Source organism: Phocoena sinus, chromosome 7 (genome assembly GCF_008692025.1).
Source record: "Phocoena sinus isolate mPhoSin1 chromosome 7, mPhoSin1.pri, whole genome shotgun sequence".
NCBI lineage: Eukaryota > Metazoa > Chordata > Mammalia > Artiodactyla > Phocoenidae > Phocoena > Phocoena sinus.
Window position 1 is genome coordinate 6899345 of NC_045769.1, and position 17192 is coordinate 6916536.

Sequence of the window (17192 nt, forward strand, 5' to 3'; positions counted from 1 at the left end):
GTGATAAAGTGCAGACACTGAGTGTAGACGATGTTTGTAAGGAGCTTGGTGCTTAGATGAGAAGGGGAGGCAGCAGAGCATGTTTGGAGGGGTTAAGAGAAAGAGCAGAGGTCTAGGAATCCTGAGTCCCATGTGCTTTTGATATGTCATGTGGAAATGTCTGGCTGGGTACTCAGGGCTGGAGATCTATCTTCAGATTTGGAGTCATGATGTTAGGTGGAAGCAGAGGCCTCGAGGACGTTTTGGCCCCGCTGGGAAGACATGAAGGATGACAAGAGATGAGGATGAAACTCCAGGACACACCCAGCATCAGTGGGCAAAGGAGACACAGCACAAGAGACCGAGAAGGCAATAAACATATATAAGTCCTTCCCAATAAAGCTTTTACAAATTGGCAAAGAAAAAATAAACATACCACTCCTCTACCAACCAAAGGATATGGGCAGACAATTCACAAGAGAAATATAGATGGCCAATAAACAGGAAAAAATAATTGCTCGCTTGCAAACAACCGTCAAAAAGACAACTTAAAACAACAGTGAGATGGATGGAGAAAGAGAATGAGAAGAAGAAAGACAGTGGGATGCTGGGACTGGGGACAGTGGGGATGCTGGGACTGGGGACAGGAGGGTTGCTGGGACTGGGGACAGTGGAGGTGCTGGGACTGGGGACAGTGGGGTCGCTGGGACTGGGGACAGTGGAGGTGCTGGGACTGGAGACAGTGGGATGCTGGGACTGGGGACAGTGGGGTCGCTGGGACTGGGGACAGTGGAGGTGCTGGGACTGGGGACAGTGGAAGTGCTGGGACTGGGGACAGTGGGGTCGCTGGGACTGGGGACAGTGGAGGTGCTGGGACTGGAGACAGTGGGATGCTGGGACTGGGGACAGTGGGGATGCTGGGACTGGGGACAGTGGAGGTGCTGGGATTGGGGACAGTGGGGTTGCTGGGACTGGGGACAGTAGAGGTGCTGGACTGGGGACAGTGGGGATGCTGGGACTGGGGACAGTGGAGGTGCTGGGACTGGGGACAGTGGAGGTGCTGGGACTGGGGACAGTGGAGGTGCTGGGACTGGGCTAGAAGGAGAGCATGGAGCAAAGGGCCCAGGTGAAAAGCTTATCCAGGCAAGGAGGAGGGCATCCCTTCCCCGAGATAGGAGGCAAGGTGTAGGAGGGGCAGCAGTCTAAAGCATGCTTGGCCATTGGCAGGAAGAAGTCAGTGAGGATCCGGTGCTGTGTGAAGCGGGAGAAAATGGAGGAGTAGGGGTCAGGCCGAGTGAGGGGCTACAAGTTTGTGGTGGCAACAGAAGAGGAGAAGTTAAAGGGTGGACAAGCAGAGTTTTAAAAAATGTTCTTAAAAATACTTTAGATGTGTATTGACCATGATAGCATTAGCACTACAGTAACTGTGCCTGAAACCTGGGAGGTGGACTCCTACCTAGGTGGCCTCCCTATAACCATGCCCTGTGGGTCCACCCTCCCACAGTGAGTCTGGGCTTGGCCAGGTGACTTCCTTTAACCAAGAGGACATTGGTAAATGTGTGGCAAGCAGAGACCTAAAAAGTACTTCCACATCCAGGACTGTCAGCTGGGAATCCCAGGACCAGGAAGCAGCAGCCTGAACTAGCCTGCTGGATGATAAGCAAATATTAAGGTAGCTGTTACGCAGCAACAGATAACTGATACATGCTATTGATGTCACCACCATGAGACTCAAGCTCAAAGTTTACCCCCATTTCCTGAGCTCTGGACATTCATCCCCTTTTCTTTCCCAATTTCCTGCCCACTCACAACTTATTAGACCCTCCTCCAGCATTCCATGAAATACTGTTAGCAAAATTCCTTACCTCTTCAAACCTTCCCTTCATGTTTCAAACCTGGCCCTTCCTGGAAGTCACTGAAGCCTCCCAGGCGAGGCCTGGCTTTCCTCCCCCTCGCTAATGCACAGCCCAGACAGGGAGCAGCTGTGTCCTCCTAGCTCCTCAATGCCACTTGCAGACAAGTCTCCCTCCTTCTCTCTAAAAACCTTCATGATAGGGTCCTTTAGAAAACCGGATTTAGGCTCAAAAAGCGGTAATGCCACAAGCCACCACTTTCTCCTGAATTTCTGCAGAGGGTGGCTGGAAGGCAGACTCGACAGCAGAATTGGCAGAACTCGTGGAGCTGCAGGACGAGGGACAGAGGCAGCGCTGAGAGAGGACCGGGGTGATGGCCGGTGGCAGGAAGGGTCACAGGCCTGGAGAGTGCGGGTGTGGATGGGGTATGAGGAGGGGACATACAAGTGAGGAGGCTGAGTGCAGAGGGCGGGATGTGGGCCTTTGTAGGTTTTGAAGCAGAACAGTTCCTTGGCTGTGGGAGTGGGTTGCCTCTCCGCGCACCTAAAGGGGAGTGGAGTCCCTCCTGGGCACAGAGCTCAGAGGCCAGGGGACTGAAGGGTGCGCGCCTTAAACTAGCCCAGGGTAGCTGCTGTGGTCCCTTCTGGGCAGCAGAAGGCATGCACAAAAGAAAGGAATGGAAACCAATTCAACGTTATGGGACCTGAATTGAACGTGGGGATTTGAGGGTCCCCACAGAGGCTGGGAGCCAGGAAGGTGGCCACTGGGTAGCAGCAAAACCTCTGCGGGAGTGAAACAGGGCTGGATAACTTTTCCATAATTATTTATTTTAATATTGCATCTTGTGTCTTTGCCATCAATTTACCCCAGTTTATCTTTAAATCTCCCCCAAACATGCGTGTGTACTCATGAGATGCATTCGGTTGAACCATACGAACTTCCAAAAGTTAACGATTTCTGATCTATGAAAGCACCACTTTCATATGGTTCAAACCTAACAGGCTCTTTTCAAAAAAATAAATATAGATTTATTTTAAAAAGTGCTCCATAATTCAAATGTTTCCCAAACCAGAAGATATTTATTCTGATGCAGCCCAAGATGGGACAGGATGCATCACCTTTTTAAGGTCACCTGACTGGGGATGCAGGGAGTTCTCCCATTTTACAGATGGACAGACTGGAGTCCTTCAATTTAGGGCAGTCAAACCTCTCAACTTGCTACTCACCGTAGGACTGACACACCACGTGCACCAGAGGGTAAGACTTCCAGAGGACTCGATCACACCAGGAGGGCAAGTTGTACTTCATCTGCAAGTCAAAGTCAAAGCTTTGTAAAATGCCTGCTACTTTAAAAGATACACCGTAAAAGAAGAGATCGAGGCATGGCGTCTGTAATCCTGGATTCATCTGCTGGTTTTTTTTTTTTTTTTTTTTGCGGTACGCGGGCCGCTCACTGTTGTGGCTTCTCCCGTTGCGGAGCACAGGATCTGGATGCGCAGGCTCAGTGGCCATGGCTCACGGGCCTAGCCGCTCCGCGGCATGTGGGATCCTCCCGGACCGGGGCACGAACCCATGTCCCCTGCATCGGCAGGTGGACTCTCAACCACTGCACCACCAGGGAAGCCCTGGATTCCTGTTTTAGAATGAGATGGATTCACCTGGCTGTGCTTCCTTACCCTCCTCACTATTTCAGAATCTCTTGTATTTTTACATTCTCTTACCTTTTTTTTCTGACTCAGATGAACCCCTCTACCTGTACATTCAACCCAGCCACTCACTTTAATAACACACTCCAGCTACCCCCCACACCCATTCATCCACCTATATACTTACCATCCATCCACACACTCATTCACACATCCATCCATCCACTTACCTACCCGTCAACTCACACATCCATCCCTCATCTACCTATCCATCCACCCACCCACCCACCCACCCATCCATCCATCCATCCATCCACTTACCCATCCACATACCCATCCACCCCTCCACATACCCATCTAATCTTTCAAACAACATGTACTATGATGAGCCCTCTCCAAGCTACACTGTGAGCAAGTGTCCACTGGGTGTGACAGACAAGGCAAACTGGCAATGATAGCAACCCTCCTTAAGGAATATCATTTTCCACTTAAGTTCTAGCTCTTTCTCCTCTGCCTACAAACATAAAAGTTCTCATCCTAAAAGAGCCTTCAGTTACTTTTCTCTTTTCTTCTTTTTGCCAATTTTCTTTCAAGAATGTTCTGTTTTCACTGCCTCTACTTCTGGACTGCCCATTTACTCTTTTTTAACTTGAGGTACAACTTATATATAGTAAAGTGTAGTGATCTATACTGTATGGCTTGAGGATCTTTTACATTTATATATGCCCATTTCACCACTACCCAGATCAAGATATAGAAAATGTCCATCATCCCAAAGGGTTCCCTCAGGCCCCTTCCTTGTCAATACTGCCTCTGAGAGGTAAACACTACTGGGGCCAATGTCTCCATTGATTAATTTTGCCAACTCTTGAACTTATAAATGGACTTAGTCAATATATATTCTTTTGCACTTGGCTTCTTTCAACCTTCTTCACCCTGCTGCTTGTATAAGTTCTTTCATTTTATTGAGTAGTTGTATTCCATTGTATGTATACACCACATTGATCTATTCTAATGTTGACGGAAATAGGGTTGTTCCCAGTTTTTGGACGTTATAAACAAAGCTGCTATAAACACTCTTGTATCTGTCGTTGGGTGAACAAATGCACTACTTTCCCTCAGGTATACAACAAAGTAGAATTGCTGAACAGGGTTGGTGCATGTTTAGATTTCATAGATGCTGCCAAACTGTTACTTCTTAACACTGCAGTTCTCAGCATTGGCTGCTCCGGTGAATTACTGGTGGAGCTTTACAAAGGCCCAGAAAGCAGGGCCCCACCCCTGGATCTGCTGCATCAGAACCTCTGGGGGGGGTCCAGGCATCTGTATTTCTGAAAAGCTTCACCAGTGATTCACCTGCACACTCTTGGTAAAGAGCCACCCTTACCCTCCTGCGGTCTGGATTTCACCTCCAAGACTCGATGTCAACTGTTCTTTCAGTGTCCACCCAACCCCTGAACCCACGTCCAGCTGCTTGTGCAAGGTTCCAGTGACCACGCACGGTCTCTTTGACTCACATTCCATGCTGGTGACCACTGATGCTGGCAAGTCTCTCAGCCCCAGCTTCTGTGATGCTGCGAGCTGCCTGCTGGGTCCTCCCACCACCTACACACATGGTTCTTCTGTCTCCTTTGTTGTCTCTGCTTCTTCCTCCCCTCTCTCAACGGAGATGACCCCCAAATCTGTCCACAGCTCTTCTATTTTCATCGTCTGTGTACTCCTTGGCGACATCACCTACTCCCATGATCTGACCATCTTCTCTGTGCAGACAACTCCCAAATCTACAACTCAGCCCTGGCATCAGTCTGGTGTTTTCAGCTGCCTTTTGGATGTTTTCGCTGGGAGTTTCCAGTCGTGTTATACAGTAAATCTGAAAACAAGCTCTATTTTTCCCCTCCGAACCAGCCCTGCCTTCTGATTTCACAGTTTCTATCAACGTCAATTAGATCTATCAACATATCCTGCTTTCCTCCTTTTCTTTCATTTTCACGGGCTCCCCCACCCCTTCGGGCCCAGTTATTTCTCAGCTGGAGCCTCCACACTGGCCTCCTCATTGGTCCCCTGCATCATCCTCACCCTTTACACTGACGCAGACCAGTCTTCTCTGTGTATCACTGTGACAGTGCTAGCCCCTCAGCAGAACTTGCAGTGGCTTCCTGAAACAGGTGCCCATCAAACAGGTGAAGACGCTTTGCCTGGCATCAAGGACCCCCCTCTCTGCCACCTCAGGCCCCAGTTTCTTTCTCCTCATATTCAAATCCAACCAGACCATCCCTTCACTGCCTCCAAATGTACCCCCAGGGACTTGCCCTGAGGGTGCCTTTAAACCAGACGAGCCCAGGCACACAGCAGCCAGTGGGCACCTCACAAGGTGTCCTGCCCCGGGTCTCAGTCTTGTCATGGCAGCAGTGCTGAGTCTGCTCTCCTCCTCTCAGTCTGTTTTTTTTTTTTTTTCTCTAACTCCTGCTTTCTTCTGGCATCTCCCCAACTCTTGGCCTTTCTCTCCCACTTCCATCCAGTCTCCCATGTGCCCCTGAGTCCAGATCATGCCCAGAATGCCCTCTATTTCCCCAGGTCTCTAGTGGCCCCAGGGAAGCTCATCACTGCAGCACCTCTAACCCCCAGGACCCGGCATGGGGCTGGCTCCCCTGGGTTGGGCCCCAGAAGGGGGTGGATGCCAGGATTTCCTGCCTTGGCATCTGCTCCGGCAATTCTTTCTACCTGAAGTGGATCAGGCCCCCTCGGCCCTTGTCTTGTCGAAATCCAAGCACCCTTCAGGCACCACAAGTGGCCCCTCTTCAGGAAGCCTCCCCAGTCCTTACCTGCCCTGATGGTCATCTCCCTCTGTGACCTCTCCTCACAGCACTGGGCACCGTGCTATATTCTATCTCTGGTTAGTTAGTTGCGTATTTATCTCGTCTTGTCTTTCCTACTACAAACTCTCTGAGGGCAGACATCTGACTCATCTTTGATCTCCCACGACCTAGGACAGCGCCCAGCCCATCATAAGTCATCGGTAAATATCTGTTGAACAAGAATGAAGGGATGCTTTATTACAGTTTCCACAAACACTGTTTAGTGGAACACAAGTGGGCTCATAAGATATTAATTGATATTTCATGACCAATTGAGTTTGGCACACGAATTTTCCCATAGAGAATCACATGCTCATAAACCTGTAAAGGCTCTGATAAGTCCTGCAGCAGAGAAGCTTGTGTAATGATGATTGACTTGGCAGATTAGCAAATATATTTGAGTACAGGACTTAAAAAAGAGACAAAATATACAAACAGCTCATACAGCCTAATATCAAAAAAGCAAACAACCAAATCAAAAAATGAGCAGAAGACCTGAACAGGCATCTCTCCAAAGAAGACATACAGATGGCCAACAGGTACATGAAAAGATGCTCAATATCACTAATTATTAGAGAAATGCAAATCAAAACTGCAATGAGGTATCTCCTCACACTGGTCAGAATGGCCATCATCAAAAAGTCTACAAATAAATGCTGGAGAGGGTGTGGAGAAAAAAGGAACCCTCCTACACTGTTGCTGGGAATGTAAACTGATACAGCCACTATGGAGAACAGTAATGAAGGTCCCTTAAAGAACTAAAAGGAGAGTTGCCATACCATCATGCAATCCCACTCCTGGGCAAATATCCGGAGAAAACTCTAATTCAAAAAGATACATGCATCCCAATGTTCCTAGCAGCACTATTTACGATAGCCAAGACATGGAAGCAACGTAAATGTCCATCAGCAGATGAATGGATAAAAAAGATGTGGCACACACACACGGGCGCACACACGTACACACGTGGACAGAAGCGTCATGAGGCAACTGCTTGCAGTGTGCATGTCTGGTTGCCCAGCCTCTCCTTAGGGGAGGGTTTTGCTCTGTGACACGATCAACATATGATTTCCGGTTTTCTTTCTTTTTTTGTTACCTAGTGGATGAGGGTGCTCTTCACTTCCCATTCACCTTTATGGGAATGGACAAAAGAGGGGTGAGGTGTGCAAGGGGGGTGGAGGCGGAGGGCAGGGAAGAGGACTCACCCCTGTGGCTTTCTGTTTAGTGTAGGCGTATTTGTCCCGAGTCAGTCTTTCAAAACGGTAAGTGGGAGCGAATGTGATTTCTTCCTCCTCTGCAACCAAACAAAACCATGGTTTCAGTTTTGATTTCCCATGTTTCACGTCTGGCCAAGTTTCCCTCTTTTCCAGGCATAATCCTTCCCCCGGTGAGGATACTTGGGAAAAGGGGAGACAGAATGCTGGAGGGAGAGGGTCCACGAGAGAAGGATGGCAGTTCTCACCGAAGTGCAAGAAAACCTTCTGCTCCTTTCTCTCCATGAGCAGCTGGTCATGGACCAGGAGGTCTGCGTACTGCTGCTGCTTGATCTTCTGGATGATGGTTTCTGCCTCCTGGAGCAAAGACACGGCCAAGCCACTGGTGAGACAACACTTTCACCAATGTGGTAAGAGGCACATCGCCACCTTCCTGCCTGGCGCGCCAGGACCCGAGTCCCCGAAGCTGCACTAGGCCCTGGTCCCAGGGACGTTGGGCTGGTGCTTATTTACACTCCACCGTTTTATACGGACAACCCTGCAATCGTAGTGAAATATCAACTCAGTAACATAAGCTCCTGGCTATTCTAACTTTACAGAGGGATACTATTTTTGTGTACCGACTTCTAGCATCATTTTTATAAGGCTTCCCTAGATGGGTAGGTATGTCTCCCTGGCTGTCTGTTCTCTCTGTGAGACAGCCTGTGGTAAAGCCATGAAAGGATCTGAAACCCCAGCCCCCGAAGCTATGGGCACTGGGCCTCCGTGATCCGGGCTCGGACTCCGAGAGTCGGTGTGGTATCGGTGGGGTGTGCCGTCCTTGGAACCCAGCTGTCCTCTCTCCTGAGACTTACGTTGCCTACGCTTTAGCGAATGCACCTGGCTGACCTCCTGGGGAGTGAATGGGTGGACGGTCCCTTAAACTGTGAAGGGTCAGGATTTGTGGGGCCTCTGTCCACCCCTCTCCCCTCTGCCTGCTCAGTCAGGAGGGAGAGAAGGAAAGTTCCCGAGGAGCACCCTGTGAGGGAGGGAGTGGCCGGGGAGGGGGAGGGGGGCACAGACGGGCCCTAAAAGCCGCTGTGGCAGCGACAGGCCGAGGAGGCCGAGGGATGTGGGAGGGCTGGGAAAACATCTGGGAGGGGAGTCCGAAGGCCCGAGTTCAATCCCAACTGTCAGAGGCCTGTAACCGACCCAAGGCCATTTTCTCAGGCCGCCTGTGCTCCAGGAGCCTCTCTCCCCTGTAAAATCAGGTCCATTTCTGCCGTCCCCTCTCCCCTCACAGACAGCAGTGCCAAAGTATTCCTGGTACACAAGGGCAGACGGTTCTCCTCCCATGCCTGGCTTCTGCCCCATCTTTCAGGAGCAACTGAGTCTCACTCCAGGTGTGTCCAGGGGCCATGCCTGCCCACTCCCTTCGCAGGGAATCTTTTGCCCTCCCTGAGTGAGCAAGGCCATCTGTGCCACGTGGGCCCTCTGACTGCTGCTCATTGGATGGGCATCCAACTTCAGGAATGCCTTCCTCAGGCTGCCCGGTGACCCGTGATCTGGGGAGAAAATGGAGCTGGTCTCTGCAGACTTCAGCCTTTACTGGGGACCTGGGACTGGCAAGTCGAGGGGCCACTGCTGGTTAGCTAGAGGATCAGAGCGGCAGACAGGTGGTGAGATGGGGTGGCCAGGGCAGTTATGTGGCAAGTAGGTGTGAGTAGAGGCCAGCGGTAAAGAAAGGCAGCTGCTCCGTAATGGGACCAGTGTCGAGTCCCGGAGGAGTAGCTGCCTTGGCCCAGCTCGGTCATGTGTCTCCCTGACCCTCTGCCCTGAGCTAATGCAAGGAGCCTCTGTCCTGCGCATCCCCAGCCCCAGGAGGACGGCCCCTCACCCAGGTGGGCAGCTCCACGCGGTAGTTGAGATCCCCGAGCCAGAAGAGGTGGGTGAAGCGGTGAGTGATGTTAAAGGGGCTCAGCTTCTTGTCTCCCAGAGCCAGAAACCGGAGAATGTTCATATAGTTTTGGTTTCGCCTAATTAAACAAAAAAGCAGCCAGCTTAGCACAGGGGCATTGGTTCCCTACTGCCTGTGCCAGGAAGTCAGAGGGGACATGTCGGGGAGTGAGACTGAAATCTCCAGCCCTGTGGCAGCAAACCACGCTTATGCAGCCCCTGGGCTGAACTGGGAATGCAGGGCGGGGCCCCGGGAGCATCTGCTCCGCAGGGACTCGGAATCATCAGTCTTCTAGATGGCCGTCTGCACGGCTGGGCCACCAACAGGCAAAATGCCCATCTGTAAGGGCGCCCCAGATGAGGTTTTCCCTTGAGAAATGGAGTGGTGTTTAGGTGTCTGCTGGGTTAGTGACACGAGGAAATGTCTGTTCCGTCCTTTAGGCAAGATTCAGCCACAGGATGTAGCTGTACTTGCCTTTGATGAGAACACGGGAAAAGCCCTTAGAGGCCGACCGGACAGGGTCCCAGCCGAGGGCTGAGCCATCCTTATGGTGTTTAGAGTTTGAGGTCTGTCTGGGCAAATAACCCCAATCCCTGCTCCTGGGGGATGAGTTCCATTACCTGAGTTTCTTTTCGCTTCCGGAAGTCAGGTGGCTGTTGACAAACCCCAAGGAGGTTCCATTGAACATGAACGATACCCCCACGGCTCCCTTGTTCCCTAAAGGGAGGGGGAGGGAGAAGTCAGAGCATCAAACAGGGAAAGCTGCCAAGTGGGGGGAAATCAAGGTGAAGCAACGCCATTCGTCAGGAGGGAGAGAGCCGCTGCGGGAAAGTGGAGGCCAAGGAAGAGAGCAGAACAGCTTCATCTGGGGCGGGAGATGGGACAGGTGGTAGGGACTGGGGGGCGAGATTCCTCCAGGACAACAGGAAAATGGGATGAGCGGCCAGCACCTTGGGGTTCTCGGCAGGGCTGAGGGAGGAGGCTACTGGTGTTAACTCATCTTGGCATCTCCCTCTAAGTGTGGGGGTGGGGTGGGGTGTTAGTTTCTCCACATGCCCAAGCAGGACCATTAAAAGGAACCAGAAAGCTTGAGAAGGAGATTCAGAAAGAGGAGACCAGGGCTGGGGGGCAGCGGGTGGTGACCAGCTAACTCCAGCTTCCTGGAGAGACCAAAACCCACACTGAGACCAGTGGTCCTCAGAGTATGTTCCCCAGAACGCATCAGCACCACCTGGGAACTTGCTGGGAGCACACGTCTCAGGCCCCGCCCTGGACCTGCTGAATCAGAGCTTCACAAGTGGGAGCCAGTAATCCATGTCTAGCAAGTCCTCTCTAGGACAGGGGTTAGGCAGACACTGACCCACCACCAGCTGAGAATGGTTTTTATGTTTTTAAACAGTTGGGGAAAAAAATCAAAAGAAGAATATTTTGTGACACATTAAAATTGTATGAAATTCAAATTTCAGAGTCTATAAATAACATCTTATTGGAACACAGTTATGCCCCTAGATAGAGTCCAGTAATTATGACACAGACTGCATGACCTGCAAAGCTTGAAATATTTACTCTCTGGCCTATTGGAGGAAAAGTCTGCCAACCCTGCTCTAGGTGGTTCTGACACATGCCGAAGTCTGGGAACCTGCTCCGCCCATCACGGCATCGGTGAGCGGTACGTACTGAGCACCTGAGATGTACAGGTCCAGACTGAGATGTAAAAGTGTAAAAGACACATCGGAATTGTAAGCCTCGGTAAGGAAGACAGACTGTAAATTATCTCATAAATTTTTATATTGAATACCTATTGAAATGGTAATATTTTGAACGTATGAGGTTTGATAAGATATTTTATTAAAATCGACTTCCCTTGTTTCCTTTTCCTTTTTTGAATTTGGTACTCAAAATTTAAAACCACCCAGGTGGCTGACATTCTGTCTTGGACTGGATAGCAAAAGGGCCCTGGAGATCACCCGGCTCTGCCCCTTGGGACTCAGGGGAGCCACAGCCCAGCCAGTAGCCGAGTCAGGCTGGGCCTCCTGCCCCCCCGCACTCCGCCGACCCCCACCCCGCCCTGCTCCCCTCGCCCCCAGGAGGCCCCTCCTCTCAGCTTTCTCCCCACCCTGCGGTGCGGCCTGGGTTTAAATCCCTGCCCACCACTTCCTTGTCACAGGGCCTCGGACAGGTTAGGGAACATCACTGTAGCCTCCAGAGCCCTGTCTGCGAATGGGGCTAATGACAGTCCCTGCCCACACAGGGCGCCTGTATTAAGTAATAGCCGGAAAGCATTTAGCACACGGCCTTGCACAGGGTACAAGGTCTTAGCTCTCCAAGAGGTCTTAGATCTTCTGCCGGTCAGCCAGCATTCACTGAGCTCCTGCCCTGTGCTGACCATGGCTGGGAGCCATTCTGGGGGAGGTAAGTGGGGAGACCAGCCCCAGGAGACAGGGGAGGGGAGGCAGGGGGGGTACTGGTACAGGGGAACTCCTCCACCCACAAGCTGCCCTCCGACTGCCCAGGACTCCTGCCTCCCTCTCTGGCGTTGTCCCATCACCCACTAGAGCTGAGCCCAGGGACCACGGGGCCTTGGCTTCGCTGTTCCCCCTGTGTGGAACACCCCTCCCACGAGGACCCTTCCTCTGCCCTCGGACTTGGGTCCCAATGCCCCGCTGTCAGAGGCCCCTGGACGCCGTCTCAGGTAGTACTTGGATCTGCTCTAGTCCCCACCACACACGCTTTGCCGCCACTCACTCCCGCAAGCGTCCCGCCGCCCGTCTGTCCGTGGGAGCAGGCCGCCACGTGCGGCGGTCAGGAGCCCAGGCCCAGCGCCGTGCCGGGAGGCTGGGGGCACACTCGGCTCCGTCCCGGGAACCAGGGCTGGGGCGGCGGCCGGGGGGAGGCCAGCCTTGTGTCGGGCGGTCGGGGCACGTTGCAGGCTGGGGAAGGGCTGGTGGGAGGGGGCGGGCCGCCCAGGCAGCCGGGGATCGAGGACTAGAGGAGGTTCCTGGGCAGCAGAAGGTGTGGGCTCCAGAGCAGGGCCGCTGCCACAGGAAGGAAGGGGGCGGGTGGGCGTGGACGCGGGCAGCTTGCGGTCTGTCAGCAGAAAGGCTGACAGGGCTCTTCACGTTCAACTGCAGCAGTTATTCTATTTCCTCTTTACCTCTGGGGCTCGGTCCTGCCCTTGATACCAGCCACCAGAAACCGCTGGCCTCGCCCTCAGCTCCACCCAGCCCCCGGGGGGGTGCACCTGCCCTCACGCACTCACCATCACACACAGACTGACAGACTGACACACACAGACCGACAGACTCACACACGCACACACTGACAGACTCACACACACACACAGACTGACAGATTCACACACACAGACTGACAGATTCACACACACAGACTGACAGACACACACACACACTGACAGACACACACACACAGACTCACAGACTGACAGACTCACACACACACATACACGCAGACACACACAGACTCACATACTCTCTCTCACACACACACACTCACACTCACAGGCGTGCAGCCCTCTGCTGTTTTCAGTTCTCTGAAGCACCGTGACTGGTCCCCACAGGCTCAGCTGATAACAACGTTTCCACCTCCAACCTGAGTCTGTCTAGATCTAGACCAGGGATCATAACCTACAGTCTGTGGCCAAACTGAACCCATGACTTGTTCGTAAATACAGTTTTCTAGAACACGGCTGCACTCGTTCATGTTCCTGCTGTCTGCGGCTACTCTCGTGTGTCAGCAGCAGGGCTGAGGAGTCGCACGTGGACTGAAAAGCCTAAAATACTTACTACCTGGCCCTTCACAGCATGTCTGTCAACCCCTGTCCTCGGTCCCTGACACTCAAGGTAGGGTCCGTGCGCTAGCAGTGCTGACACCACCTGGGAGCTCGTTGGAAACACAGAATGTCGGGCTCCTCCTGAGATGTACTGAGTCAGAACCCACGTTCTGCCAGACCCCCAGAGGCACTGGTGTAGACCCCGAGCACGTTTAGGCCGGGACGACCACCCACCCCAGGTGGGACGGACACGCGAGCGTCGGCAGGCGCGAGCTTACGTGGAATGCGGCCCCCTGCTCACCCACCCCCCGCTCACCCAGCGTGTTGGCGATGCCCGTCTTCACGTTGTTGGTGCAGACGTGGCTGATCCTGTTCTCGTGCTCTGGCTTGGCCAGCACCGCTATGCGGATGTTCCAGAGGGTGTGGATGGCGACCTGGCGGGGAGGACAAGGCTGTGACCCTGGGCCAGGACACAGTGCTTGACCGCAGAGCAAGAGATTCACACCCATCCCTCACCCCAGGTGTGGGGCGCCCTGTCTGCAGTCCCTACACTTTGGGGGACTCCTAAGGATGCCTCACAGATGAGACAAAGTGTCTTGAAGATGAGAGCTGGCACTGATGAGATTTCGATGAAGATGACCTACAAGCTCAGGCAGGGAAGAGGGAGGACCCCAGTGATGAGCAATGCTCACAGACCCCATTAGTTTCTGGATACAGGTGCCCCTCTCTGGCCCTGGAAGTGGGCAGGGGGGACCACTGAGCACATTCTTACTTCTGAGATGCTCCTGGATTTGCCCAGCCCACTGCCCCGGAGTCCCACCCAGGACTGTGGCCACTGCTCACTGTTTTAAAAGTCATGCTGGTGATTTCTTGCAGGGAATGTTTGAGTATCTCCAGCCACTCCTTCTCTCCCAGGGGGTCCTCCTGGGTGCCGATCACGTAAATGTCATGGGGGATGTAATCAGCAGAGTCATCCCGCGTCTTTCCCTGCCCCTTGGAGAGAAACCAGGACGTGATCTTCTTGGGAGGGGGGGCGTTACCTTCAACAGCAAAACCCAACACCAAGTGAGTCAGAGGTACATCGGGAGAATTCAAAACAGACGTGGGGGGTGGGAGAGGTTCACATAGTCACTGGAAACCATTCAGTTCCCCCAACGAAATAGACCTTAAAGAACTAGGTACTATCATCCCCCAGGATGTAAGGGAGGGTGAGAACTCAGTTACTTTTCTTTTTCTTTAGTTTTTTGTTTTTTTTTTAATACTGACGTTTTAAAGCAACGCCTTTTTTTTTTTTTTTTTTTTGGTTGCGCTGCACAGCTTGCGGGATCTTAGTTCCCTGACCAGGGATTGAACGCGGGCCCTCAGCAGTGAAGGTGTGGGGTCCTAACCACTAGACTGCCAGGTAATCCCCTCAGTTACATTTCTTTGTAAAGATAAAGTTAAGTTCCAAAACTAGAAACACCTGAAGATTCCGTAACTTGAACTAGTAGCACAAGATGTCAGACACTGTCCTAGTCTCTGGGGCTTTAGTGATAACTGAGACACGGGCCTCGAGTTTACATTCCATTGGTGGTGAGAGAACGCTGTAGGCTGGCAAGTTTAGCATGGAGGCTTCTAACCCACGGTTAGGAGACAACAGTGCCTTCATTGCACAAGAGAGATCTCAGCCGAAAACCAAGAGATGTGTGGGAGTTAGCCAGAGAAATGGAAGAGCATGGAGGCCCACCTAGTGCGATTTCAAAAGCTGAGCTGAAACAGCTCAATAAAGAAATGATGATAAAGATTTATTTCCCTCAAAATGCCCTTGGAGGTTGAGTAAACTTTTTTCTCAAAGAGATAACTTTCTTGGTTCGCAAGTGCCAAGAAGCCAAGAACTGGAGGGACCTGACTGCCGCCGAGCTCCGCTCCCACTGTGGCTCAGGATGGGAGCACAAACCCTGGGGCCTGGTGGTCTCTGCTCGGGGAGACCCTCGCATGCTGCCCTGGTGAGGCAGGGCCCTGGCCAGCTCCTTCCACGCCGTGTGAAGGGCACCCCCTGCAGTTGTGCACCTGGACGGCCTGGACCGTGCCCAGCCAAATCTAAGACGTCCAGGCTCGCAGAGGGAAAAACGGGAAGGGGCCGGTGCCCACGTGCATTAACCCCCAAGCGTGAGAGCTGAGGAAATGAGGCGGCCAGTAAGAAACACTGGTGGGGAGAGAAGGATACAGGAACTGGGCAAGGGTTCTACTTCAGCGCTGCCGTGGCCCCTGGAATCTCTGGGCGTGAAGGTCTGGGGAGACTGGGTCTGGTGGAATCGGGGTGGGCAGCTCTCCTGACTTCCCTCCTGGAACGCCAGCCCATCCTCCACCAAGCGACAGGCCAGGAGTCCCATGTTGCGTTTCTATTTCGGACTGTCCCCCTCCCCCTCCACGAAGGGCTCCTGCTCAGCCTCTTCCTCCCGGGGGGCTGCTGGGTGACACTGTGCTGCATTGGGAGGTGGTCCTGACTCTGCTCCAGACAAAAGTAGGCGAGACAGAGGCCCAGTCAAATTCAAATTTCAGATAAACAATGGATAATTTTTAGAATAAGTATGTCCCATGCAATAACTGTTTGTCTAAAATTTAAATTAACTAGACATTCTGTATCTACTTAAATTTTTAAAATTTCTAGCTGAATATTTACACTAAATAATTATTTAGTGTAATTCATATTAGCATAAAAATTTGTATTAGCATCTAAGTATATACTGTGTATATTTAGTACAATGCATATTTGGTGCATATTTGCACTTACCTCTAGCCAAAGAGTTATACTAAATAATTATCTAGCATAATTTATATTCAGTGTAATATATTTATATATTTAGTATATGATATATACTTAGTATATATTAGTATGTAAATATATATAGTATATATATTTAGCATAATATATATTTAGTATGTATGTATTTATTTCTAGCTAAACACCTATACTAAAAAATAATTTGTTGTTTATAGGAAATTCAAATTCAACTAGGCATCATCTCTCTTTCTCTTTCTTGCTCAATAAACCTGGCATCCCAAATCAAAAAGGGAGTTCTTCCTTCCAGGACTGAAGCCCCTTGGCAAGCTGCCCCGGGCTGGCAGGTGCCCAAGAGCCTCTTCACCCATATATTCAGACTTTCCAGTTTCGACAAGCAACGTAACCCATTTCAGCTGCACTTGGGGTATGAGAATCCCAGGGCTTGTTTCCCTCACCCCTTGTCTCAGGATGGGTACCCAGGTCTCGGGACTGGGGGTGGGGGGGAGACAGGCAAGGACGGCAAAGCAGAACCCCAGGGGAGGTGCCTGGAGGCGGGGTGGCATGTGGACCCACCCATGTTCCAGGTGCCGATGAAGATGGTGATCATGTCGGGCTCCGGCTGCTCTGAGTGCTTGTTCTTCATCTGTTGGAGGAGCTGGCAGAAGCCTTCTCTCTTCTAAGGATTGAAGGGCAGACAGACTCAGACAGGCCTCTGCCTCCCCGCACATGATACTTTCAAAGGACTGGTCAGCTTTGAGAAAACTGAGGGGAGCGCAGGTCAGTGTGGACTTCCAGGAGAGCCATCTGGAAATATGTGTCCGAGGTCTTAAGAGAGCGGCTTCTCTCAGACCCAGCCCTTCCACTGCAAGGACCTGACTAAATCAGGGACTGTTCGAAGACCCGACTACATCGTGGGAACTGTAGCAGAAAATATTAGAAACCTTCGTGTCCAGTCTTAGGAGATGAATTACTAACTGTATTATGGGTCATCCATATGCTAGAAGACCACAGGTTTTAAAAATTGGGGGACAGAAGTACTTCATCAACAAGGGCAGACGGTCAAGATACCTTGTTTAGTATGAGAAACCAGTTGACAAAACACTATGAACAGCACCACTGCATTTGTATTAAAAAAACACAAACAAAAACCATCCT

At 51.7% G+C, this 17192-nt stretch overlaps 1 protein-coding gene across 3 annotated transcripts in view; it reads right to left on the reverse strand.

Annotated features, from left to right (window-relative positions):
• Positions 1-17192, reverse strand: part of INPP5D (inositol polyphosphate-5-phosphatase D) — a 132876-nt gene that overhangs the window by 20738 nt on the left and 94946 nt on the right. For 2 of the 3 annotated variants that reach the window (XR_004350800.1, XM_032638154.1), the window contains exons 11-18: positions 16611-16713; positions 14117-14313; positions 13590-13707; positions 10104-10200; positions 9424-9562; positions 7796-7904; positions 7539-7627; positions 3059-3140 (exon numbers count right to left, since the gene is read on the reverse strand). Coding sequence is in view for 1 of the 3 variants with exons in the window: in XM_032638154.1 (XP_032494045.1) it covers positions 3059-3140; positions 7539-7627; positions 7796-7904; positions 9424-9562; positions 10104-10200; positions 13590-13707; positions 14117-14313; positions 16611-16713 (934 nt within the window). In the remaining 2 variants the exon portion in view is untranslated. The remainder of the gene's footprint in view (positions 1-3058; positions 3141-7538; positions 7628-7795; positions 7905-9423; positions 9563-10103; positions 10201-13589; positions 13708-14116; positions 14314-16610; positions 16714-17192) is intronic. The other variant, XR_004350799.1, reaches the window with a different exon arrangement.